The sequence below is a fragment of the Oreochromis niloticus genome, linkage group LG20 (genome assembly GCF_001858045.2).
Source record: "Oreochromis niloticus isolate F11D_XX linkage group LG20, O_niloticus_UMD_NMBU, whole genome shotgun sequence".
Taxonomy (NCBI): Eukaryota; Metazoa; Chordata; class Actinopteri; order Cichliformes; family Cichlidae; genus Oreochromis; species Oreochromis niloticus.
The window spans coordinates 4,743,805-4,770,552 of NC_031984.2; the positions used below are offsets into that span (position 1 = coordinate 4,743,805).

The following is a 26,748-nucleotide window of genomic DNA, read 5'->3' on the forward strand; positions in this document are numbered from 1 at the left end:
TATGTTCTAAAGTCAAGCAGTTAATCAAACCAGTTAACCAGTTAAAGTTAACCAAACAGTGAGTGACAATAGAAATTAAGTCTAAGCCTCCCGATGTGAACGCATTCAAAATGAAAATGCATAATTGGCCATTTCTGCATGCTTATTTCTATTCTAGGAATTGCTGGATAACCTATGCTGTTCAGTAACATTGAGTAGTTTGCACCAAACAGAACCGGTGTGGATCAGTGGGTAATCTGTCAGTGTCAAAACATTTATGACACAATAATTGGCTGATGAGACGGAGACATCCTGCAGCCTGAGCCCGAATTACTTATTATTTGCATTGGTGTTTTTGGGTTGGGGTATCGGCTGTCAGATATCTACCTCCTCTGTAGACCAGAAGTACAACCTCTCCCTGTTTGGTGTGTTCCTGCAGCACTCTCTGCACCTGAGGAAGATAAAGTACTCGTGTTTATTACTTCTGATGGAACTTCTTTAGTGTCAGATCTGTTCCTCACTCATCACTTCACATTAGACATCGGTTAGTTTTCATTAACCAATGGCGATGTCTGTCAGTAGTAACAAGGAGGGCTGAGGCAGGTAAACTACTGTGATGAGGATTTGTTTTTTAGGTTAAACAGGACCATCTCTCTTTCCTCAACACACAGAAACAAAACACCTCTAGGGTATACGGGGAAATATCCACAAAACTCCCATGAGCACCCATGAGAGCTTCCCTCTTCCCAAAGACCAACTGTTCACTGCTGAGCTAACGTCAGTCGGAATATCAAGGTCGAGTGAGGTGATAAAGCCATAAAAATCTTTTACCTGGGAGAAGCTGAAGCTTTGGACGTCTGCTCCATTGATCTTCACTATAATGTCTCCTGACTGCAGCGACAGGCACTGCCTCCGATCCCAAACCCGCCTGACTACTGCCTGTTGACCCCCATGTCCTCCTGCTGTCACACTGAACCCCAGTCCCCCGCTCTCACTGCGGCCGAGAGCCACCGGCACGAGCTCCCCGCCGTGGGCTGTCCCCGGGGACCCGGCTCCAAGGGGGAGCACCAATCCCGGGTTTCCTCTTGATGCTGTGGTGGGTGCTTGGTGATTGGCCGGGCACCCGTTAAAGCCACAGGGTGGGATGTCTCTGGGTGGGGTCAGAGCGAGGGAGGTCTGAGGCATCAGTGGGCGATGCACAGGCGGACCAGGAGGTGTAGAAGAGGAGGGGGTGTTGTTTGTGGTGCTGGAGCTGGTGGAGTTTTGGAGGAGGCCCGTCTCGGGCTGAGAGAGCTGAAGTTTGGTAAGAATGTGTGAGGATGACGAAGTGATGGGGAGCGTGGAGGAGGATATGGGAAGCGTGGACGTGGACAGGTCACTCTCTGAGGACTTGGAGCTCTGATGTTGGAGAAGGGAAGTGGAAGAGAGGGCGGGGAGAGTGTTGCTGTTGTAGCGAATCAGAGAAGACCTGTGAGGAGGAGCAGAGTGGAACAGGGTGAGCACCATTACATCTGAGATCACTGCTAAAGCTGCGCAGGACTTTTCCCAAAGGACAGAAGAACCTTTGAGGTTCCTTTTCACCAAAGGAATCAGGGAACCACCATGATGCGTGAGGTACTGCTAATGCCCTCACTGACCTTCGAGTTCCTGCATTGGATAGGCCGCCATCAGAGTCACTGTGATTGGTAAGCGTCCTCTCCGCTGGGTGTGGTGGACCCAGTGGGGCATCAGAAGACGTGGGGGTGGGTGGGCCCGTGAGTCCATTTGTCATTGGCTGAGTGGCATAAGAGGGCGGGGTTTGTGCCAAGCCTGGATTATAGAGAGAAGAAGATGAATCTGTTAATTTGTTTTTTAAAACAAAGTTCTTAGGTTCAACTGTGATGTGTTCTTTTACATGAGCTATAAATAAGTTCAGAGAGCGAGACAATGGGACCCTCCACGCAGACACGCCAACGGGTCCCACAGCAGGATAAGCCATTGTGTTTTGTTTATCTTATTTTGATAACTTTCTCACTTTGTAGAGACTTTTCATTGTAAACTCTCGCGCTTTTGTTCTGCCTTTGAAGGCCTTTGATTGGCTTTCCAACAAGAAATGTTAAATACCCCCGCTGGGACCCCTGAGCCTGCAGCTCATTACATCATCCTCCCTGGCTACAAATAGCAGAAATTAGTAAAATTACAATGCTTTATTATTTGTTAATGTGCCACATTATTATGCAGTGAACTAAATTAAATTATTAATGTTTCTAAATTAAATTTGTATCACACAGCTGTGATGAGAGTAGAGGACTGCAAACGTAAACCGTGTGGTTTCCATGATTGCTCTGACCTGGCGTGCTGCCGTTGGAGTCCAGAGTGCAGCTGTAGGTGAGGTGCGTCAGGCCTCGGTTCAGGTTGCTGGACTCGCTGGGGGTCTGCGGCTGCTGAAAGATCGGATATGAGGTTAGACACTTTTCCCCTGGTTGTGTACATCCCACGAGTGGAGCCCACCTCACAGATTAACCACTGATTTAAGGGTCTAATTATATGCATGGCTCACTTTTTACAGCTTTTGTTGTTAATTTTAAGCTGCAAGGTCTTTAAATGACCGAGCCAGACAGAGTCAATGTGCAATTCTTCTCATCCCCAATTATTAAAGATTGGCTGTCTGCATTTGGAAAACAAGAAGAAGACACGATAACTCATTGTTTTTATCTTGGCTCTGCTTAATTTTGTCTCTGGCTGTTTGCATGAAGACGGAATTTCAGTGTGTGCTAAAAGGCAGCTATTACTTGTATTTTATGCCTGTTTTTACTGGCTGTGAAGTCACTGATCTCTTACACAGGTCTTAAAGTTTCCCACAGCAGGCAGAAGAGGAGCCATGGGGAATCTTTTAACTTGAAAGGACTAAAAAGTTTCACCCTCTATGGGAAAAAAAGTAGAAATCATACTAAAATAACTGATATTTAAACAGTTTTATATCTTAAAGTAATTAAAGGAGAAATAGGGCTGTACCGTCTCCAGGCTCTGTTTGGGACAGCCGTCGGGGTTATAAAGCATCGGGTATCCTCTCCTCAGCACCACATCCACGCTTTGACCCATCGGTACCGACTTCAGCATCTCCACCACTTCTTTGTGAGAGCGACCCAGCACACAGGTGTCGTTGATGTAGACCAGGATGTCCGCTTCGGGGAAGCAAAGTCTACAGGTTAGAGTCTTAATGTCTAACAGGACATGCAGGAGTGCATATGTGCAGCTGCTGCAGCTGCTGCAGCTGAAATCTGTGATTACCAAAGAAATTAGTTTACAGTTAGAATCCAAAGACATGAAGAACACATGTTTACACTCAGTTTGACTTCCTGAAGCATCTCTCTCTGTCCACAATAAGCATAATTCATCATTTGTGTGAGAATATTGATGTTTTACGTTCTCTTGCCATGCAGTGAGTAGCAAGTTGAACAGGGACGGGTTAAAAATCCAGGTGTGAACAGTGTGTGCAGACTTCACCGAGAGGACTACAAGTGTAAATGAGATTTAATGTTTTGTATCTTCTCATTCTGGGTGACAAAGTTTCATCTATTTAAAATGAAAACCACAACACGTGAACAGGTCTTAAGCTTGTTTTTTTGTAGCTCTGTTTCATTCCTGATTCCACGCTGATCTCAGAGCATGTGAACCACCTCACAGGGAGGAGGCGTGGGTACGTGGGTCAGATTAAACTGTGTGTGAGAGCGCGTGTGTGGATTAGTTGTAGATCATGAGATTAGTACTCAGCTCTTTATTTTTCTAAATAAACAGCACCGTAATCCTCCACAGAGAGAGAATCTAAATCTCTCTCCCGTGACCACCTGACCCACAACAACAACTCCCACTTTATGACAGTTTTTCTGTGATTATGAGAGTCCAGATTGTGGTTTGGGTTTTGAAACGTCCTGCTTTTACATTTGTGCACATTTTACCTGGATTTCAGAAACCTGGTTCCAAAACCATGGAAAAAAACAGATCCAGGTTTGTGACATAACTGAAGGTAAACTGTACTGTGATCAGTACCTGTGTTGAGAGCAGGCGGTCCTCCAGGTGTGACGCTGTACACCTGCAGAAACTCTCGGGGTCGACTGCCTCCAACTATGTTGAAGCCGAAACCTCGAGGACCTTTAGAGAGCCGAGTGTGGATGGAGTAGCCCTTCAGCTGACTGGGCTGGTCGGTGAACTCTGGGACTGAGAAGTGAGAGGAGACATGAGGGACAAAGAAAGGAGGCAGGCAAAAGAGGAAAAACGATGAAGAGAAGGGAGAGAGGAAAAGTTAGTCCTATCCTCGAAGGATCCTTGTATAACTCCAGAGGTTCATGTGCAGGAAGGGAGGAAGTGGACTCGTCCTTTCAGTGTAAAACTCACAGAGGACAGGCATGCATCTATATTGTTCTTTTTTTCTTTCTGATTGGTGTGACAATAAAAACAAAAAAAGTGGAGTTTGTGGGTCAGTGCTGCCCTCTGCTGGCTGCTGCTGCCAGAATTAAAGCATCCAAGGCAGTTTGTGCAGAAATGGGAAGTTTCAACACAAATACCAGCTCAAATAAAGAGCATTTAACTAGAATTTAAAAATAACATATAACCATTTGAGGATATTATGACAGTAATATTTTTTTAAATGTCCTTCAGAGAAGCAATTATGTGACATAATCATGAACAAAACAAGAGGAATTTACGTTCTGTAGAAGACGTCGTCTCTTTGTTCTGAGTTCGAGGATCCAGCCAGCTGGTTGTCTTTGAATTATGGCTGATGGACAGAGAAACACACACATCCTAATCACCACCATCACCATCATCATCATCATCATCAACACACTGGACCATTTAATCTGCCATATTGAGGATAGGTTACAATGTAGTGCTTTTTCTGCCTGCTATTTGAAATGATTATTTTTGCAAATACAGGAAACACTCAGCAAAGATGCCTCAGTTTCCTGTTTGTGGGTTTCATGTCTCAGTTTGCAAGAAAATTAAAAAAACTGACTCACACAACAAAAACAAGCAGGACTGGTTCACAGAATAAGAAATTTAAAGGATCAAATATTTTGTATTTACCAGACTTCATTGGAAAAAATGTAAATTTAAAGTTTAAACAGCATTACAGTGTCCATGGCTTTCTTAAATATATTTTTCTGATGGCCATAATCGAACTGATTAAATCAGCTGACACCAGAAGAAGAACTGATAAGTATTTCTCACTCGATGTAGTACGGCTCCCCTGAATCACTGTACGCCAGCTCCCAGTTTTCCGGCAGCGGACCTCCCACTCCTGCTCTTCCCCTCCCTACTCCTCTTCCCCCTCCTCCATTCTCCATTCCTATTGTGGACTCCCATGACTGGCTGAGAGGCAGGGTTGTGGGAGGGGCTCCAGCTGATCCTGCTGGTAGAGAATCTCGTCAGCGTGCAAACACACCTGTGCAGGTAAGACCGGGATGTGTTACATGTGAGTTTCTCTACCCGTCAGGCCGCTGTCCTCCTCACTGTTGTCTCCTTCCTCCACAGCTTTCTCCAGGTTACTCAGAGACTTGCTCCTTGTCCTGAAGTTCCTCAGCAGGTTTCGATGTTCCTGGTATGTGATTGGTGGACTCTCTGGGCCAATGTGGACGGGCCGGGGCGTCCCATAATAATTCCCTGTGATTGGATGAAACAGAACAAACTGCTGTTTGAAACAGAGCTCAGGTTCTATGAACTTTTATAGTCAGTTAGAGATTTACACATTTCATATCTTCCTGCAGTTCTCAGTCAGATTTTGTTAGGAAGTTTCCCAAATGAGTGAAGTGACCTGAAAGTAATTATGTGGTAAGAGTGCTGGTCACCAAATATATGCCCCCCACCCACGCCACCACTAACTGCCAAGGCGGTCATGCTAAATGATGTTTAGAACGCAAAATGTTCACCACAGCGTTCTCTTTCATTGAGGCGAGTGCTAATCGAGCTGCGTGCTGCTGAGCGGTGAGCACAGGTCCCACTGAAGGATGTTAGGGCCGCGTGGAGTCTGGAGACAGTTTGGTCAGAAACAAGCACATGAGCAGCTTGCTGGAGATCTTGTTGTAGGGACCTGGCAGTGCTCCTAACTATCCTGGTGTCTCTTCCACACTCTTTGGTCTGTGTTTCCTTGTGGCGGCACATATCGATGTCTCATCCTAGATGAGGTGGAATACCTGTGTAACCATGATTGGTCTGCAGGTATTGTCTCGTGACACCGACAGTGACGAGGACACAAACAGAAAGCAAATTTTGAGAAAAATCAGCCCGGAGGGACGAGGAGAGATCAATGACCTGTGAAACCGTTTCCTCTTTGAACGTCGTCGTGTTGTTGCTCTCCAGAGCGCCTGTGCTCACTTTGATTCGCACCAAAGCAGCTGAAAAGCATTCAGAGTGGTTTGTGCTTCCTGCTGATGTCCCTGAGAGTTACCTGACTTTGTGCTGGACTGTGATGATCTAGTGATCCCTTAATTTCTTTGAGCTGTCTTTCTCACATCACCTGCTTGCCTTCCTGTGTTCCCAATTTGTGTTTAATTTAGATTTTATACCTATTGTTGTATCAGCTTTTTAAAATTAAGCTTTACACCAACCGGCACAATTTCAGTTTCTTATACGAGGATTAAACAAAACAATTAATCAAACTGTATGAATACTGAATCATCTAATATTGTGAAGGCACAGCAGTCTTTTGTTTTGAAAGGTTTTCAACAGGAACTGAAAATAGATAAACTGTCAAATTAAAATGTTCGGGAGCATTAGTGAGAGACACAGAGACGCATCGTTCGGTGTGAAACAGACTCTATGTGTGAATTCTGTTTCTATTTTAGTTTCATTAATCCCATCAGATTAATACGGTGGAGTGGTGTGTGGGGGGAGGACAGCGGGGGAGGCAGGTTTCATTTCTGAGGTTTGGAGGATTAGAGACACAAAATCCTCTTTTCCTCGCGCCTCCTCCAAAAAACAACAAAAAACCCAAACACAGTCCAAATTAGTCATTCCACACTGTAAAAAACATCACACTGTGATGAATAAATCACACTTTTCAGATCATTCACTGGAGTTTCATATTACCTGAGTATATTTTCATTACACTGCAGTATTCCTGAGGGTGTGTTTGTTTTCCTTACCTTTGAATTTGCCGCTCTCCAGCAGAGCTCCGGACTCCTCCAGAGAGAAAAACTCCTCGATGGAGACAAAGTTGTAGTCCACGCCTGAAATCTCTCCATCTCGAGGCTGCCTGGTCGTACCTTCAGGGAGGACAGAGTCATGTGATCACTGGGTGTCAGTACGCTGGACAAGTGTTGTGTTGTTGGAGAAAGTGAATCAGAAGATACGAGGGTATGTTCTTCCTATCTTGGTGGGGACCAAAATCTGAAGTTTTACTGTGGGGACCAAAGTCCCAGTGCCCGCGGGGTTGAAGGCATTTTCCCCCCTAGGGGGGATGCAGAGCCATTGCAGGGGGGGCGTGGTATGAAAATAAAAAAACAAAAAATAATAATGCTTGGACACTGCTAGCATAATGGACAGGTTTTTGACGGGGCTCCCACACAAAGCAGGAGATGAAGTATCGCCAAATATGTTTCCAAACCAACTTCCTTCCAAGGCAAAGACTAGAAAATATGGTGAAGCATATCTTCCCTTTGGCTTCACCTGCACAACCCATTTTGCACAGAGAGACATTTTTAAAAAAATATATTGATAGCAATGTTGAATATTATTACACAGGAAAAAAAACAACTACACATAAAATAATCACACCGTGACGCCTCTGCCTTTTTAAATGGAGGGACAGTAACTGCGTGTATATGTAAGCGTGGAAAACCTGAAGATAGTCAGATTAACAGTAACAGTATTTTGTCTCTATCTGCCATTCTGCAATTCATCTCATGTTTACAATAACGTGGCGCACAGCGTGACGTGAGGCACATACCTTTGACGTTGCGTGACGAACTCTAATCCTCGTCCACACATAAACGCAAAAAAGGAGTTTTAAAAAATCTCCGTTTTCGGTGAATCGCAACGCCGTTTACGTGTTGACGAAAAGCCCAAACGCATAGAAACAGCTGCGTTTTCAAAAATACCGGTGTAGGTGTGGACGTAGCGTAAAAGAGTTAGTAGTTTATTTTATTACTACCTGTAATTTATTGCAGTTTACTTGTATTTGTTTAATTGTTTACTAAATGTTTGAGGTGTGAAATAAACCGCAATGGAGTTTGAAAACAAAATATCGGTGTGTGTGTTTGGAGGATGTGTTTGTGCGGGGGGGGGGGGCAGTGGTTTGGGAACCACTGGGTAGCAGCTAGGGAAAGCATTATGTCAATGACATGTCCCCACGAGGATAGCAACACCAGACTGTGTGTGTGTGTGTGTGTGTGTGTGTGTGTGTGTGTCTTACAGGGCACGGCGCGCAGGTACAGGTTCTCCCTGATGAGCTGCTGCAGCTGACTGTCCATGGAGCCCGGCGTGAAACACTTACTGAGGTACAACCTGAGGTCTTTACACAGAGATGAGCCTGGGACACACACACACACACACACACACACACACACACACACACACACACACACACACAGAAATACAGGATATGATGTCACAGTTATGTCATACAGCACATGTGCCATAATGCTGTACTTGAGAACAGTTTTGAATTACCTCTATTTTGCTCTGTTGCTTATATCTTAAACTGCTGCATACTCCTTCTCTACTACACTGATCTGACAACTGCAGGAAGTGGTTTCTTTTCAGAATAAAATGTTACATAAAAAGTACAGTTAGCTTATTATAACTGAAAAGAACTGTCTCTTTGGCCGTGTCTCCTCGACTGAAGCTGACTAAATCATTATTGATAATCACAGTTTGTTTGGGGGTTTTTTGTTGCTCATTATAATGACAAAAATACTGGCGTTCGCCAGTGATACCTGTCAGCCTCCCAGTAGATACATCTGGTATCAATTTCAAAATCCTGCATTGCCTTGTTCTCAAGTTATAACATTCAAAAGAATTTAAGAAAGCTTGACCTCTAACCTTGAGGTCACCTTTTACAGCTGAGGGCTGAAAAATGATGTCAGCTAAAACCAAATCATGAGATCAAGATTCAGAAAATGAATGAAAGAATAAAAGTAACAATAAAGTAAGTTGTTGGTTTGACTACACAAAACTCATCTTTATTCTATTTTTCTTTTTATTTGAGGAAAAACTTTCCTTGTATTTTATTCAAGAAGCATTTCAAAGGTAGACAGACCACAACAAACGTACATAACGCAGAACTGTTAAGTTCTGTTTACTGTTTCATACGGCAACAAAATGTTGCATTAAAAATGACTGAAAGAGTTATTAAGCAGTGCAAATTACTCTTCTTTCAGTCAGCTAGTAATTAATTTATATTATTATATATATTTGTTTTAGCTTCATAAAAATCCCTTTGAGCATCTTAATGTGAAAATTACACGTCAAGTTAATGAGACATTTTATGGAGCCCATTTCAGCCAATAAAGACAAAAAAATTAAAAGTGAAATAAGTGACCAATTTTCCTTCTTTTATGTTTTCCAACTGAACAAACTAAACATCAAACATCACCATCATGTAAAATGGTAAATGGCCTGTATTTGTATAGCGCTTTTACTTAGTCCCTATGGACCCCAAAGCGCTTTACACTTCAGTCATCCACACACTGGCAAATGGGGATGCACAGTACAGTAGTGCAATTCATCCTGATCGGTGATTGGTCAAAAGTCTAGAGTGAAAAAAGAGGCTTGTGATTGGTGGAAAATGTTCAATGAAGAAGCCTTCTGTCATTCATTCAGTCTGTTGTCTGTTTTTTCTTTGTCAGGTGATGTTTCCAGCTCCTTTATCTCACCTGACGCCTGGAATGCTGTCTGTGGTCTTCAGCATGATCACAATGTGTTATTTGTGTATTTTGACTGGTTTACAATGACAGGACAGTAAGCATTATCAGTGTATATTCCAATAAAAGCATCTAGTTTTTACTCCAACATTGATGAGGATTTTCTTTTGGCTCTTTTGAACCAACAGGTTGGAAAGTCTCCTGAAACTAAGCGCAATTGAAAATCAATTCCTTTCTTTTCTTCTGTGATTATTATGTGCAAAGACTAGCCATAAGAGGAGTCTTTTAGGTTCTCCTGATGAGACAATGTAATTGTTTTACTTTTCTACTGGTAAAATCTGAAGGATTATTCATGCCATAACACTGTCATTTACAAGCTACATTGTAGCCACAGCCACCCTGGGGCGCACTGACAGAGGCGAGGCTGCCGGACACTGGCGCCACCGGGCCCTCTGACCACCACCAGTAGGCAACGGGTGAAGTGTCATGCCCAAGGACACAACGACCGAGACTGTCGGAGCCGGGGCTCGAACCAGCAACCTTCCAATTACAAGACGAACTGCCAACTCTTGAGCCACGATCGCCCAATGTCATTAACCAACTTTTCTCTCACCTGGTGAGACAGTCTTGATTCTGATTGGATGAGGACAGGAGTTCAGGACTCCTCTGACATCACCGAGGGTCATTCCCAACACAGGTGTCCCGCCGATCTCCAGGATGATGTCACCCACCGTGGGCCCGCCCCCGGGGGCGGCCGTGACGAACGGGAACTCGCCATAGTCAGCCCCGCCTCCGATGGCCAGCCCCAGCTCCCCCGAGCCGCCGGTGCCGCCGCCCAGCGGGACGAAGCTCTCCTGCACCTGCAGACGACACAGAGGATGAAGTTCTCACAGGAAATGGTTCACCTCCGTTTTCACTGCAGACGTTGCACGTTTCAGTACCTTGGAGCGCCAGTGCAGCTTCTTCACCGTCGCTTTAGACATGGCGGCTGAGCTGCAGACACAAGAACACAAGAAGTCACTGAGCGAGCCCAGCAGCAGACTTCATCGGCTCATGCTGACAGGTGATCTGAACTAAACGCTGGCAGAATGACTATTCTGTGAGCGGTTCAGCTGTAGCTGCTCCGTGAAGCAGAAGCAGATCTCCACACGTCAAGAAAAACTGATAATTTAACTTCAGCCCTGACAGCAACTCAGATTTACATTCTTGGATTAAAATTCAGATTCGGTTATTCAGTTTTCCAATTAACTGATCAATCACTGTGTCACTGTTTTCTGCCAGAGAGGACTCGGAAAGATTGAAGAGGACGACAGTAATTTGGAAAAATAGCTTTCGAATCTTACTTGGACGATAATGCGGTCTTTTTCCAATTCTTCTTGTTATTAATTTTAAGCTACAAATGTGCTGCAGCCGACATCTCGTGACATCCAGCCACTACAGAGCCTCGGGATTTTAAGGACCAGACCAGAAGCTGATTCTGGAAAACTCAAGTTTGCGTTTTCCTTCCAGCAGAAAAATCAGAAGTGTTGTTTCCTCATATTGGAAGCTTCCTTACCCCCTAACAAGCGTCCTACTTTGATTCTTTAACTTCTTGCTATCTAACTAGGATGCATCCGAAATCTTTAATAGGAAAGGAACCTTCTTTCCCCCCCTTCTATTCACGACTTACCTTCTTATTTCCTTACTACAGGAAGCTTATTTTCTTCTATTTATTTGACTAGGAAACTTCTTTACCCTTACTTTCCTAGCCTCCTCACTTAAAAGGCCAAACAAGGTGTCTAAGAAACTTCTTTCCTTCTTTGTTTTCTTTAGAAGAAGAAGATGCTGCGTCCTCATACCCTTACTAGAAGGAAAGACCTTGTGTTTTTTGCATCCTTGCTCAGTAAAACTTCTAAACTGCCGACCGTGAGACATTTTTGTTCTGCCGCATTTTAATTTTGACCCCGAGCAGCAGAAAAACATGTCATCGGTAGAGTTCAGCTTCCTGTTTGAGACCAGCTCCTCCACAGACTCATCAACTCGCTGCTCCAGTCTGAGGGAACAGCAGATGGTGGCAGACAGCAGGGAGCCACACACACACACACACACACACACACACACACACACACACACACACACACACACACACACAGTCACAGCGTTAAACACAATCATATACACACTCACGTATGCACAAACACAGACTCGTCACTGCCACCGTTGCATCTATACACAGTTATACCCACAGGGAAACACACACACACACACACACACACACACACACACACACACACACTCACACACACACACACACGCGCACAGTCACATACACAGGCTACCAGACGTAGTACATTAAATATGGATGAGCATATGTGAATGTGGGAGTCAGTGAAGAAACAAACAACGTCGTCCCTGAGCAGCAATTCACAATCTGAGCCTCAAAATTTATCTGACTGACAAAAACACAAGCAAGGAAGATTTCCTGGAAGCGAGGACATGAGGCGGCTTATTTTAGGGATTAAAGAGAGAAGGAGACGAGGAGCCAGCGAGGCTTCCTGGCTTGGAAGCATGGAAGGAGGTTTGAATGTAGGCAGCTCCACAAATCTACTCTAATGAGGTTATTACAGAAAGACCTTCAGCTAAATGTTTATATGAAACGACTCATGCAATTCAATTTTTTTACAAGGTGCGATTAAAAAGTTCCAGGGATAGCTGCATAAAATTCAAAAAGCCATGGCTGATTTAAATTTAGCCACTCACAATTCAAGGTCATCTTCAGTCCAGAGCCGACGTCCTGTCCTGACGCTCAGTTCAACAATTTACCACAGACCTCACACTGAAATGGACCTGAGCTGGATGTCGTGTGGAGGCTCATCAATGCTGATGAGAGCTGTGTCTGCAGCTACAACCGAGAAGTTTTCAGATCCACAGTTTCTACACCCAAAGGTGAGGAGTTAAGCATCTTTTATTTTGAAATTCGCGCTCTCGTGCACCATCAGTGATGAGACTGGCGACTTTACATTAAGTACAAACGAGCACTGAGATGCTATCTCGACGCCTGCACCTCTCAGTTGCTGTGACTTCAGCCACCTCTGGACGAGTGGTGAAGATCCATCAAGGACCAAAAAAAGTGATGTTTTAAGCTCAATCATATAACTTTTTTGATTACAGCTCGTTCATTAGTAGAGATCAGTAGAGAAGGTGTCTGTCTCACGAATCCTTACAGAATGGGAGCCGGTTCCACAGAAGCAGGGCGTGAAAGCTGAAGGCTCTGCCTCCCATTCTACTTTTAAATATCCTACAAACCTGCAGTCTGACAGCGAAGTGTATATAACATATTGTCTGCAATAGACTGCGACCAGTCCGAGGTGCCCCCACCTTTAGCCCTATGACAGCTGGGATATACTCCAGCGCCCCCTTAACCGGATAAGCAGAACACAATAGATGGCCACAGTCGTCTCAATAAACCTTCATCACGTAAGGTAAGGACCCTAAAACATTAGAGAGAGAAGCCCAGTGAGCAGCATGTGGTGAGCGTAGGGGAGAAAACCTCCAGCATAACCAGGCTCATGAAGCGGCAGCCATCTGCTGCGACTGACTGGAGGGAGGGAAAAGAGGATCACAGAGAAACAACAACTCACAAACTACCTGAACTAACTCACAACCTCTTTGGATGTGGTATTGGAGCCGGAGAAGTTAATGAAGTAAGGAAGGTAATGGGAATGTAAAGAAGGAGTTAAGGAAGGAAATGAGGATGTGAATAAAGTAGCAAGGAGGTAAAAAAAAAAAAGGCAGTGAGGAATTGAAGAAGGCAATGATGAGGTAAAGAAGGTTGTGAGGAGACATATTAGGCAGCACAGAGTTAGAGATGTAATAAAGAGGTAAGAAATGTACCGAGGATGTAAAGAAGGCAGTGAGAAGGTAAATAGGCTAGTGAGGTGATAAATAAGACCGTAAGGAATTAAAGAATAGAGTAAGGATGTAAATAAAGTGACAAGAAAGTAAACAAGGTAGCGAGGAGAGAAGGCAAGGATGAGATAGAGAAGGCAGCAAGGTGCTAGAGAAGGTGGTAAGAAGGTAAATAAGGCAGGAGAGAATTAAAGAAGAGGATGCACAGAGCTGAGGTGAATGGATCCGGAGGCTGAGCCGTGTTTGTCAGGATGTGCGGTGACACTCGTCGCAGCGTGAGCTCGACATGTGCCGCTATTAACACATCATTAACACATGCTCGCTCCCCCCTACTCCATTCCCCTCTCTCTCTTTCACTTCCTGGCTGTCACCTCTTTCGCTTTAGTCGTACAAAATAAAAGCCTCTTCCAACACTCCATGGTTCGACTCGAGCGTGTGTGGCGTACCTTTACAAATCAACACCGTGAGCTTCTGCGTGTTCAGCTGCCATCTCTGACTATCTCAGCAACCGTGTTGGTGTCTCTTTCTCCCCTCTTTCTCCTCTTAGCTCCTTGGTTTTCCTCTTTAATCCTCTTCTACTTTGTGTCCCTCGCTCGTTTTCACTTCCGTGCCCTCTTTCGCTGATAAGCCTGGTCAGGGTTCACAGCGTGATGTAAGTCAGAGTGTGTTTAGGGAGTGGACTCATTGCTCGCTTTATGTACATGTGTTTACAGGAATGTGTGTGTGTGTGTCTGTCCTTCTAAAGAAAGCGTCGGTGAGGCAAGCAAACAGTTTTGTGACCTTCAACGAGGGGTAATAAACACTCGAGATAACCCTCACTGATCGTTTATTCACGCTAAAGCCTCAGAGAAGCTCAAATTTTCCACAGCTCACTATAACAGGCTTACACACACATCAGTCAAAACACACCTCCATATAAAGCAGTCATATTGCAGCTGGATATTTACTGTACTTTTATTACAGATTTATTGTAGGACACTTGGGATGTATGCAAGCGAGCATTTGGTATCAGTTTACTCACAGTCAGATTTTTGTCAGGTAGTTATTTTAGTCACAAAAACAAAATGTTTTGTTTCAGTTTTTCGGAGAATAATTCATAATTAGGAGATTGTTCCTGGGTTGGAACGCTCAACTGTTTTCTAAGAAGGTAAATCAGGGTAAGACACACCCTTAGTTACAAATCCCACATACATGTAATATTTTTTCTTACATCTGTATGCTGATTTCCTGTAACAGCACCTTTCTGTTGTCAGTAGTTAAAATATTTATGACCCTGTTTCTAACGTCTCTTACAGAACCTCTTCTCTCTGTCCTTGACCCAAGCATTGGAAATTATTCTGCCATGAGCTAAATAATTGTCTTGTTTGTCTATTGTAAAATTTATGCAGCAGTTAAAGAAGCGATTATTTAAATGTATTTAAACTTCTATCCATCCATCATCTTCTGTTTATCCTTATCAGAGTCACAGGTGGGCTGGAGCCTGTCCCAGCAGTCACAGGGCGAGAGGCGGGGTACACCCCAGACAGACCACCAGTGTGTTGCAGGGCCAACACATATTAGATTTGTTTTTGTTTTTTTTAAAGAAAAGAATATGAACAAGTTTTTTCCGTTTTTTTGTTTTTGTTGGGTGGGTGGGTCATCTTATTTGGTTTATCTACTTTTTGGCTCTGTGAGCTACCTCGTCAGGTCGGGACTCTGCAGACTGTTTACACCTACAGGTCAGTGGACACTCTTTCAATGATGAGGATGTACACATCCTGGACAGGGAGGAACGCTGGTTTGGGCGCAGAGTCAAGGAGGCCATCTACATGAAAAGGGAAAGACCATCTCTGAATCGAGGAGGGGGCCTAAGGGTACATCTGTCACCATCTTACAATGCTGTGATTGCAGCCATTCCCCAACTCTCTGTGAATGGGACTCATGGCCATTGATCAGTGGTTGTTGATCAATGGTCATGACAATTTGCATATTAGTGATCAAGATGCAAATGTACTGTTTATAAGATTGAGGAAACCTGCAGTCAGCTGAGACTGAAGAAGTCACTTGGACGAGTGACGAAACGTTTCTCCCACAAAACGCTACGTCCAGATGAACAGAATCAACTTTTGGGATTTGATTGTAATTATTTATTTAATACAAAACAATATCAATGAATTAACAAAGAGAAGAAAGAAAAGAGTGCATTCTGTCACGTCCCTTGGTTTCAGAGGCAGGGTTTTGAGTTTCGGGGCTCTAGGGTTGCTTTAGTTTGGGATTTTTGATTTTCTTTGGATTAGGGTTATGTGTCTGCAGTGTTGGAATTTAGCGTTGTGTTATTTCTTAGTGTTTGCGTGTCATGTTTATTGCCAGATACCTTGTATAAGTGCTGTATGCTATAATTTCATGCCTTCTGTTCTGGAGATCCTTGTGTTTATTTATTAAATTCCCCTTTGTCTTCCTCTATTCTTGACTTTTGTCTTTGTATTTTTGTCTCCCTTGTGTCCTTGGTTCAGTCTTGCTTTATTTTGGTAATTGTTGTCATCTGTGTCTTCTGTTCTGATTACTTCCCCCTGCCTCATTATGTTTATAGTTTTCAGCTCTGCATCCCACCTGTAAGCTTACTCTTCATTATCTGCTGTGTTCAGTGTTGTATCAGTTCAATGCAATTGTATCTATATAGCACCAAATCATATCAACAGTTACCTCATGGTGCTTTATATTGTAAGGGTGAAGACCCTAAAATAAAAATACAGGGAAAAGAAAATCGTCTGCATTAGCCAAGAGTTCCCACCTCAGTATTCCCAGTGTCCAAGCCTATATATCTGGTTCTGTGTTCCCTGGTTCGCTCTTTGGTTTTGGGCTCTGTATATTTTCATATTCATATTTATAAATATAAAGGATATTTGAAATATTTTAATAAAATATAAGATCTTTTTCAGCTTGATCCCTGCCTCCAGTGTGCTGCATGACTCTAAATGTGGAAAAGCCATCACCAGTATTCTGGTTGGACAACTGGACAAACTCTGTATGTCTGCTATCTGTTGCTGGTTATCTATAATTTCTGTCATCTGAGAGAAAATTACTCTACATTTGATTTATGACCTCACTAAACATTTGTCTGATGCCTGCAATCTGCATGGAAACGTCCGTCTACAGTTCAGTTTTTGGCGTCGGACTGCAGTTTTGACCACAGAGAGAATGCCGGGGTTTCCACCATGTGTGCTGGTTCCTGTTATAGTTAACAGAGCAGAAACCTTCTTCTATAACTGTCATGTACTGTGTGCGGCAGGCGGGAATGGTGGACCCAATGTGCAGACTCACGGAGGCAGAAAAAAAACTTAAACTCAGATTTACTGCTACACGGTACACAAACAGAAGGCGAACTTAAAAACCAGACACACTGCACACAGGACAGGGACTATCAAAATAAGACAGGAAACACATAGACTGAACTCAAGACACGCAAGCTTAACACTAGAGACTGGAAGAATGAAACCGAGACGAGATTCACAAAACACAAGACACGGCTAGACTCTGAGGGAGGTAAACTTAATTACTAACAGCAAGAAATAAACAACCTAACATAAACCACTGAGAGAACCTAAACTTAGAATATATCTTTAACCCTTTAGACAAAGAAAACTAGAACATAATGAAATAAACAAAATCAAAGAACCAAAAACACAAAACACTGGGTCGATGACCCAGGCACCCTAACAATAGTTCTATTACAAGTCAGCAACAAAATGACAATCAACACAAAGCACCATCCTATAAACATGAAATGAAAGCATCGGATGTGTGTACTCTTTCTGTGTCATGCTGGCTAAAGGAGAAGAAACTGGAAGTTTTATCCACTTTATAGCAAAAAATCACAGATATTTGATTTTGTCTTCTTTTTCTCAACGGTCAAGTGTAGGTGTTGTGGGAAGGAGAGTGGGTGGCATTGGAATTGGCAATCAGCAATTAAACTAACTAATAAGCAGTCATGAATTATTAATCAGTTTGATTATTAATTTTATTGCATTTCTTCCTTCAAGTCAGTTTAATATCATGTTGATAACTGAAGCACGGTCAGAGTCATGTGCTTCAGATATATGCTTAAAGCAGCTCGTGTGTCGAAAAGCCCGCTGTCTCCGTGCGAGCTGAACGAGGATGTGTGGAGGCTGGTGGTGAAGGAACTCATTTGAGAGAACAAATTACTAATTTGATCCTTAATTCCTTCTGCTGTCCTCTGCCTGCAGTTTCGGAGTGTGATGTTTTGTGTGAGTGGATTAATATTCAGCAGGTCATATGTAGGTCAGTCACTCACTGAGATCCTTGAAGTGCAAGGATGTGAGGATGCTCGCTTCGCTGTGGCCTCGTTTCCTTTTCTTTGTGTCTAACTGTATGTAACCCATTTTCATCCTGTCTGTCTGTGTGTGTGTGTGTGTGTGTGTGTGTGTGTGCGTGTGCGTGTGTGTGTGTGCGTGTGCGTGCGTGCGTGCGTGTGTGTGTGTGTGTGTGTGCGTGTGTGTGTAGATGCTGACTGACATTTCAGTGTCTCTAATGAGGCTGGAGATCTTCTGGCTCTGCACTTTAAAACGAGCCATGACAGTGAAAAACAGTCCTAATATTCAAACAGGAGAAGAAATGGCTCAATTTTCATTCTCAGAAAAAAAAAATCACATCCAGTTAAAAATGTGCCAGCTCAAAGATCCACAGCATTTGTGCAAAAGGGGAAATATCTGCACACTCTTTGGCTCCAAAAATAATTGAATTCATTAAATACTGTTCTTACAAAGCCATGTTTGAATTCAGCAGGACCTTCTTCAGAGAAAAGAAAGACTTTTGCAGGAGCAGTCATCAGCTCAACTCTCTATCACCTGTTACCAACAGGTGGAAGGAGAAAGAGACAACACTGTTTTTCATTATCAAACTCTGAAAGTGCTTCTTTAGTTACAAACAATAGCAAAGAGGTTTTTTAAAAAAGCCTCCTCTATTGGTTGAAGGCCCCAAAATTGGAACATCCCTGTGAATTTATGCATAATTACACTTTAACTACAAACGAGGGCTGAATGGGGACGTGCACTGCATTAACAAAAATGCACGATAGCCTGCAGATCTCACAGATTCCCGGCAGTAAGGAGCTTTTTACAGGCTGTGAAATCTAAATTTTCCTGTGCCGGAAACAAAAAAAACCCTTAGTGACACTGAAGCTGTTCTAGAAAGCTTTACAAACCTTAATTAAAGTGACCTCAGGCTCCAAGATCTCCTGAACCCAGATATGGCCACACAGGTAATTTAGCCATTTAAATCAGCTGTGTTGGATCAGGACACATCTAAAACCTGCAGGACACCAGAACTTCAGACCTGGAGTTCCCCACCCCTACTCTAAGGCCCAGGGGCTGGATGCTGAACTCCCAGGGTTTACCAGAAATCCCACTTTTATGCCCATCATGTCTTGAAAAACTAGCAGTAACACCTACGAACAGCCATTAACCTGAAAATTAAGGAAAAAGAGCAGAAGTTTCTGGTGCAACCTCATCCACCTCCAAGGGGCATGGAGAACAATGTTAGTGTTTCACTATTGTATTTGTGGCCCTCATCAGAGACACCAACAGACGCTGCTGCTTACTCACAAAAATCGAAGTCAAAGTCGTCTCCAAGTCCGTGTTACTCAGACTTGGAGACTAGATGCTCCGTGACATGAAATAACTTCATGGTGGGCTTTGGAGCATTTCTTATAGGAAATCAGGGTGAGAGTTTTGGCCTTAAAAAGCAAAATTCTCCTGCCATCACTTTTGAGAGCAGCTGTGTAGGCTTCCTCTGAGTTTCACAGCGTTTTCTTCTTCTTCTTCTTCTTTTGCGTTGCCTCCTCCGGCGCACTGATGTGTCTCAGTGGGGGCAACTTATCAGCAACAGACGACTCCGCTTCAGATGAACGCGTCTCCTCAGGTCTCTCCGCTCTCATCTCAAACACATCATTCATAACTCAGAGTTTTCCACTGGGAGTTGTAGTCTTTAACATCAAAGCTCTGTAGTTCTTCTAGGAAACGGGTTGGAGTTATAACAAGCACTGAATGAGACTCTTCTTCAAAAGGCAGAGCGAGCAGTTAGTCAGTAGACTCAGAGTTAAAGTCGCTGGGCTGCTAGAACAAGCTCCGCTCGTATTTCCCTCCTCTCGCTGGTGTTTTTATGTAGCCTGACTAAATAAATCCACATTCTGCTCCCAGATTTGGGGAGAATTAGAAAACAGCTGTTATTACTGTCATTTTATATCAGCCTGTGAGCTTCAGATAAGTTAATCATCTCATTATCTCAGCTGTTTTCTGATAATTGGAATCAACCAGACAAAAAACACACGTTGTTCTCACAACAAATAGGGAAAATTAGCCCATTATCCCACAATAACAGGATGAAATGAAGTTCTAAAATTATTGCAGCTGCATCTTTTCAGTGCAAATTCAAAATCCCAAACCATAATTAACATTATTGTTCCCTTCTTATCTCATTTAAACTTGCAATAATAATGGCATTAAATTGTATCAGTTCACTAATTAACCCTTTAGTTCTTAGTGTCACCTGGTGTTTTCACATAAGTTCATCAGGGAAAAAAACTGTTTTCTAAAGATACAAATTCCTCATAACAAAGCTAAAGATCCTAAACCCCACCTATGCCCACGAGTGGTGAATAGTGACCAAAAGAATTAGACTGCAGTTAAAAGCATTGGAAATGAGCATCCTTCCTCCAACAGGGTGGATGGTGTAAGATATGGGGAGTAACTCACAGCAGGACACCTACTGGGCATGAGGTGTTTGAGGAATGTCCAACTGGGCGGGGAGAACAAGCGGTGGACTCGGGACACGCTGGAGAGATTATACCTCTCGGCTGGCTTGGATACGCCTCGGAGTCCCGCCAGTAGAGCTGGACATGTTGGAAAGGGATGGGGAGGTCTGGGCTGCTGTCCCCAAATAAACAGTAAAAAATGGATGGATAGATGGATGTTCAGCAGTCTGTAAGCCGGAAAGCACCATCCATCAGTTTATCCAACTCGGAGTCACAGGGTAGCCTATCCCAGATGATGTGTCTCATAGAAAGAGACCCTGGCAACCACCTTCACCCACACCCACGACTAATTTACAATTATCAGTTGACCTAAACAAGTTATTTGGACCATGAGAGAAAACTCAGAAACGCCACACAGGCACAAACTCTGGTTTGACCTCAGTAGGACACAAGCTTTTCTTATTGCATCACATGCTGGAGAACAAAAGCTCTGCTATGCAGTGTTTCTGATAATGGCCACTTCTCAAATATAGGGAGAGAAAATAAAATCCACTTTCTGTTCATGAGCTGTGTCTGTGTAACCATGGTAACATGCAAGCACATCAGCTTCACCAGCAGCTCTCTGCTGTGCTTATGTCAGTCCTAAAGGGGACCGATTCTGCTGCTTTCCTCTGTGTTTTTAGTCCAGGGCTCTTCTCGAGTTGTTCTGCATGATTCACAGTTCAAATTCTCATTCATCTTAAACTGGACCCTTTCAGTTCACCCGATGTCCCTAACAGCTGTTTAAGCTCCTGCCCCTTTAAAGGTACCAACTGTAAATCAAGGGCAGGTAAGGACTGAGGACAGGTGTTGTAGTCAATCTGACCACAAACTGGGGCTAAAACGGCTGCAATGCAGTTCCTGTCGCGCCCAGCAGAGAGCACAGCATTCAGGAAGAAGAGAGAAAAACAAGCAAGCACCAATTAACCTAACAGCATGTCTGTCTGAGAACATACAAACTCAAAAGCCACCAACTGACCAACAAGTCTGAACCCAGAACCCTTCTGCAGTAAGGACACACAACTGAACACTACACCCTGTGGCTCTGCGGTGCATTGGTTAATACAACAAAACATGAAAATAGTATTCAGGCCATCCGAAACAACGGAAAACCTTTCATTTTGAATGATTTTAAGAAATGTAGCGTTCCTGTTCATGTATGAGAATAGTTTGTAGTGACCTGGGGGCGTTTGGACCTCTGACAAACTGACAGCTACACTGTCTCATCAGATTTCACAGCGTGAATCAGTTAATTAATAGCCGAGAGCAGAACAGTTTCTGTTAAAGCTGCACTGAACGCAAACATTCAGAGCGATGTGTTTCTGCATCCAGCCAGCAGGGAAGAGGTCAGAGGTCGCTGCACGCCAGGGAGCAGGAATGTTTGTTAGTTCCCGCGCTGTGACGCTGAGCAGCTCTGACAGCAGCTGTCGCTCTGGATCTGCAGCTACTGATGACATCATAGAAGACAGGACAGCCTTTCGGATGATGTCATCAGTGGGCCATCGCTGTGGAGACAGCCAACGTGAATCTACCTACTCAAACGCCACCTCTCCAACAGGTTAAAGGATAGTAGCAGCTGCTCTCCGCAGGATGATGACCATGAATGCTGACTAAGCTCTGACTGGGCAACAGCTCTGCATCCACCCAGAAGCAAAAATCATAAAATCTAAAACCAGAAGAAGAAACATCCAGGAAATCAGCTGATTGTTCGCAGTGATCAGCTGGAGTCGGATCAGATCGGCTGAGTCAGACTGCAGAGACGCTGCTGCTACTGAAACGCACAGCCACCTCACTGTTTCCAGAAAACACAGCTGATTATTCTGAAACAGAAACCAGCAGAGATCAGACCTATCAATCAGAACCATCAGCTCAGACTCCAGGAAAAAGGCAGGAGCTGTGCAGAGATTAGACGGATCCCCACACTGAAGTGATGGGGACTCCGGAGAGTGCTGTTCACCTGGCAGACGCTTTGATTCAGAGACGTCTGAAAATGTGTTTGATTTCCTGCTTTATTAGTTTCACTGACAAAAACTGTTCAAAGAGCCACAGATACCTGATGACAGCAGCAGCAGCACAAATCATCATTAGCAAGGCAACGCTGTTGTATGATAGGTTAGAGACTTCTGGGAGTCATTGCCTGCAAAGGACTCGCTATTTATAATTATGTTCATTTGATCAATTACATTTACGCTGATATAAAAATGCTCGCAGCTCCTCAGTGGTCTCAAACAAGCTGAGACTCTGAAGTGTGCAGGAATTTCCAGACCTTTACTAACCTGATGTAACATGTTGTTAGTTTAACTCCTTACATCGTCAATCACACTTAATTTTTACTAAAAAAATAGTTAGTAGCATGTGCACTTCAACAACTGTGGGCCCTATAGACCTATAGAGGCACGCTGCTGTTAAAACTGAGGCACTGGTAATTTGAAGAAGACCCGTTCTGATCACTTACAGCTCTATATTTTTATTCGGAGACTCCACTAGAGTAGCTCAAAAAAACTCCCATCCTTATTTATGTTATGCTGACTTTCACAGAGTGATCCAAACATAACTGAAGTGCTGGGAGCGCTGCAGATGACCTTAGAGGGAAGGGCAGCCAAATTTAAATCAAGTACAGCTTTTTGCTTTTTATAGGCGCGATAGCTGAACTTTTTGGCCACGCCTCATCCTGTGCGCTGAATTATATTCTGCATTGCTGATGGTGTTTTAGTGGCATCCAAGTATAATAAATCTAGCAAAATGTATTCTATCTACATTGTGATATAAATTTCATGAGAATTTAGCTGCTGTGTTCAACACTTGAGTCGACTTGAGTAGACTTTAGCCGATTACAGCTCTCTTGGCTGTTAACCTCCCCCGGATGGCTGGGAGCCTTTTTAATGGTGAAATATCCAGCATCTAAAGGTGGTCTCTAAGCAGTGGCAACAACTGCCCAACACTGAAAAACGTGGCAACGAAAGGATGATGGACCACGTAGCAACTGCAGTTCCTCTGATGGCCACTTCAATCAATCCAGACAGATTCCTACATTAAAGCAATAAAAAGCATTTTAATGCTTTTTAATTAAAACCTAAAATGCTTTTTAATGGTCCAAGAAAATATGGTTGATACTTCCTCATTCATAATAGCTGTGCTGTTATATTTCTAATGTATTTCAGCCATGTGAATTCTGGTAAGGATTAAAAATAGGAGCCTGGCTGCTTTGAGGTTTGCTGACACATGAACCTGTTGATCATGTTCATGACGTTGGCATTTTTTGGAGCCATTTGAATGTAACTACCTGACAAACAATACCATTGGTGCCATCAGCCATAATCCTGTAGGCACAGATTTTTCAACACTGTTTTGAAAATACAGTCTTTGCAATAGTTATCAGCAGATCTTGGATCTTAGGATTCTTTCTTTGGCTAATGTGTTTGATCTGCGCTGTGTCTGAATCATCTCACTCATACTGTGATTCAAACACATTTGCAGAAGGATAATTGCTGTTAAACTCATTTCCAATTTAACATTTTGGGTGCATAATCAGCAGTCTGGAGATGTTGGGTTTTGTTTATTTTTTTCTGTAAACAAGCAAACAAGAAACTGGCAAGTGACTAAAAGTAAACAAAAACATCTTTTAATTATTTCGCTTTTTTAAAACAGAGAAGTCAGAGTTTATAGCGCTTCACATATCTCAGGAATGCAATGACTGACAAAAGACTGAGTGGACAGTCACTGATGAACATCTATCGTAATACTAAGTGCAGGAATCCTGGTTTGGTGGGCTACGCTTTTATTAGGGCTACATATTGTACATTGAGGTTTTATGAACATGTGACTAATCATGTGACTTTTACTTGGCTGCCATTTTGGACGCGTCCCAATCATAGTGACAATGTAAGATCAAGTGAATAAAGCCCCAGTTACACAAGCTCAGAGACTGGTCAGTGACCATCTGGCAGCCACCTGTCGCTAAGGGAAAATGCGTATTCCTCCAATCAGCTGGCAGAAACCTCTGTGGTCATAGTTTGAATAGAAATGATGACTTGTCCACAAACACTGTCCAGCTACCCTCTGAGCTGTATTGAGCTGTGAAAAGTGCAACACAAACTGGACACAGAGACGGTTTCCTTCAAGGTAAAAGTTGTGCCTTATGAAACATGTTGGCTGCAGCCCTAGGGCACTTTTAATTTGAAGGCGAATCCTCGCCATTTCCACTTTGGGTTACACTTTTTCTTACTCCTACTCTGGTACTTGTTGAGTACTTTCAGACAAACATGGAAAAACAACAGGCAACCAAAGCAATCATTAGGAGATTTTTGGCTTCTTTGCAACTTCTTTCACCGAGCAACCTCCAGGAACCACTGCCAACCAGTTGGGGAATACCCATTTTTTGCTAGCAACCAGTGGTTGTATCCACATCCAATATGGCAAACAACTTTTAAGTAATGTACGCATGACAACACACGAGAAATCTCAACAGTTGTTGTGTTACAATGTTGTGTTTAACTGACTTATTAATCTGTTGTTTATCCATCAGCCGATAGATGGATGCATCTTGCTAACTGAGCTTTGCTAACATTAGCGGATAACCTCACTACTCTCCACCCTTGTTTCGAGTCGTGGTTCTAAAAAGATGATGTTCAAAACCACAGTGTCTGCATTCATGTTGTAAAAAAGCATGGCAATAAAATTCTCAGCGTGCTGTTCTTCAGCTGGAAACTTTACAGTAACACTGGGCTGCAGTATGCGATACATCAAACTCCTGCACTGACTCACTGGTGTTTCCAGATTTCTGCCCGCTGCAGCTTTAATCTGCACACTGTGAAATGAAACACTGTGCAGCGAAGCTTCCTCGACGTTTATTATCTGTTTAGCTGTTTAGTTCTCTGGTACAATGAAAGTTTGAGCCTCAGACTCGTCGAGCCCCCGGACTTTCATTAGGACTGTGATGATCATAATCGTGTTAATATTTCATCCTGTGAACACAGCCGGCACTGCTCTTCGGTCCGCTCCTCTGTTTGCTCGGTCGTTTTCTGTGTTGACTCGGCTCTGTTGTTCTGTTGCATTTCTGCTACATTTGTTCATGAGTTCAGTAATCTGTCACCTGCTGGAGCCCTGGATAAATATTAACCCGAGAGCAACACCTTGCCTGCTCTCACCTCACACACTTCAAACACTCTTTCTCTGCTGGCTTCACAAAGCTGTTCTCTCTTAACCCCACTACCTCATTTTACATTCCTCTTTTAATACTTTTGGCGGAAAGTTTAATGACTTCAGGTGAGGCAGACACTTGAGTCATTAACATATGAATGAATGAACCTTTATTGGCATTGCACAGAGTACAATGGAATTCTGTGACTGTCCTTCATGGTGCAAGAGGGAAAACTGAGAAACAGAGTGATGAACACTGCTGAAAAAAATATGTAATACACAGTAATACACATTATTTTTTGTACAAAGTTTACATAATAAGTTACATATTCTATACTTATGGAAAAGTAATAAAGAAAAGTAATAATCTGTATTTAACATTTGAAACTCCAGCAACCAAAGACTTCTGCAACTCAGTACAAGATTGAAAGTACAGCAACACCTGTGATGCGGATGACTGACGATCAATAAAATAAATAAAATAAGCCGCAGAGAGCTATGCATGGGAGAAAACTGATGACATGCAAAACAGAGAATTCAATTTAGTTCTGAGAGTGTTTTCTCCTTTTTATTTTATATCACCATACTGCACCAGCGAGTCTTGTCTTTGCACTAGTGCATATATATCTGTGCACGAGTGCAAAGACAAGACCAGGGTAGAAAAAACACACACTAATCAAATTCAGCAGAAAAATGTCACTCAGCGTTTGTACATGCGCGTCAATGCCATTATCTATCTGCAGAGTGCACACCCATAGTTAAACTCCATCATCCAAGTCCCAAAGCAGAGTCCACATTCAAGCAAAGACCACCAAACAACCTCTGCAACCAAACCAACCACTCAAACAGCAAAACCCAGAACCCAGAACTGCTGTAAACATGAATGTCATATTTCTGACAGAGCTGTGCTGAAAGATGTTTTTGGGCTTCAACACTCACGAGAAGAGTCAATAATCAAAGCCTGTTTGTCATTTCCAACCATTTTCTTCATCCATACTGCCAATCTAATCAAGGTTGCTGGAGCTGGAGCCTATCCCAGCTTTCATAGCGTGAAAAGCAGGGGACACCCTGGACACGTTGCCAGACTATCACATAGAGACAGGCAATCATTTACAC

At 43.2% G+C, this 26,748-nt stretch overlaps 1 protein-coding gene and 1 long non-coding RNA gene across 7 annotated transcripts in view; one reads left to right on the forward strand and one right to left on the reverse strand.

Moving 5' to 3' along the window:
- Nucleotides 1-26,748, reverse strand: part of magixa (MAGI family member, X-linked a) — a 56,812-nt gene that overhangs the window by 24,394 nt on the left and 5,670 nt on the right. For 3 of the 6 annotated variants that reach the window (XM_025901678.1, XM_005462471.4, XM_025901679.1), the window contains exons 2-14: nucleotides 10,760-10,811; nucleotides 10,432-10,678; nucleotides 8,369-8,485; nucleotides 7,101-7,220; nucleotides 5,446-5,619; nucleotides 5,188-5,368; nucleotides 4,665-4,735; nucleotides 4,009-4,176; nucleotides 2,974-3,143; nucleotides 2,309-2,402; nucleotides 1,617-1,788; nucleotides 811-1,447; nucleotides 367-430 (exon numbers count right to left, since the gene is read on the reverse strand). In XM_025901678.1, coding sequence (XP_025757463.1) covers nucleotides 367-430; nucleotides 811-1,447; nucleotides 1,617-1,788; nucleotides 2,309-2,402; nucleotides 2,974-3,143; nucleotides 4,009-4,176; nucleotides 4,665-4,735; nucleotides 5,188-5,368; nucleotides 5,446-5,619; nucleotides 7,101-7,220; nucleotides 8,369-8,485; nucleotides 10,432-10,678; nucleotides 10,760-10,801 — 2,257 coding nt within the window. In that variant the 5' untranslated portion in view covers nucleotides 10,802-10,811. Of the gene's footprint in view, nucleotides 1-366; nucleotides 431-810; nucleotides 1,448-1,616; nucleotides 1,789-2,308; nucleotides 2,403-2,973; nucleotides 3,144-4,008; nucleotides 4,177-4,664; nucleotides 4,736-5,187; nucleotides 5,369-5,445; nucleotides 5,620-7,100; nucleotides 7,221-8,368; nucleotides 8,486-10,431; nucleotides 10,679-10,759; nucleotides 10,812-14,152; nucleotides 15,525-26,748 lie in introns of those variants that run through there. The other 3 variants (XM_013265645.3, XM_025901677.1, XM_025901676.1) reach the window with 3 other exon arrangements.
- Nucleotides 3,030-10,188, forward strand: LOC102076918 (uncharacterized). Its single transcript, XR_001223173.3, has 6 exons — nucleotides 3,030-3,166; nucleotides 5,197-5,409; nucleotides 5,491-5,557; nucleotides 7,123-7,311; nucleotides 8,371-8,453; nucleotides 9,804-10,188. It is a non-coding gene; the product is annotated as an uncharacterized LOC102076918 (long non-coding RNA).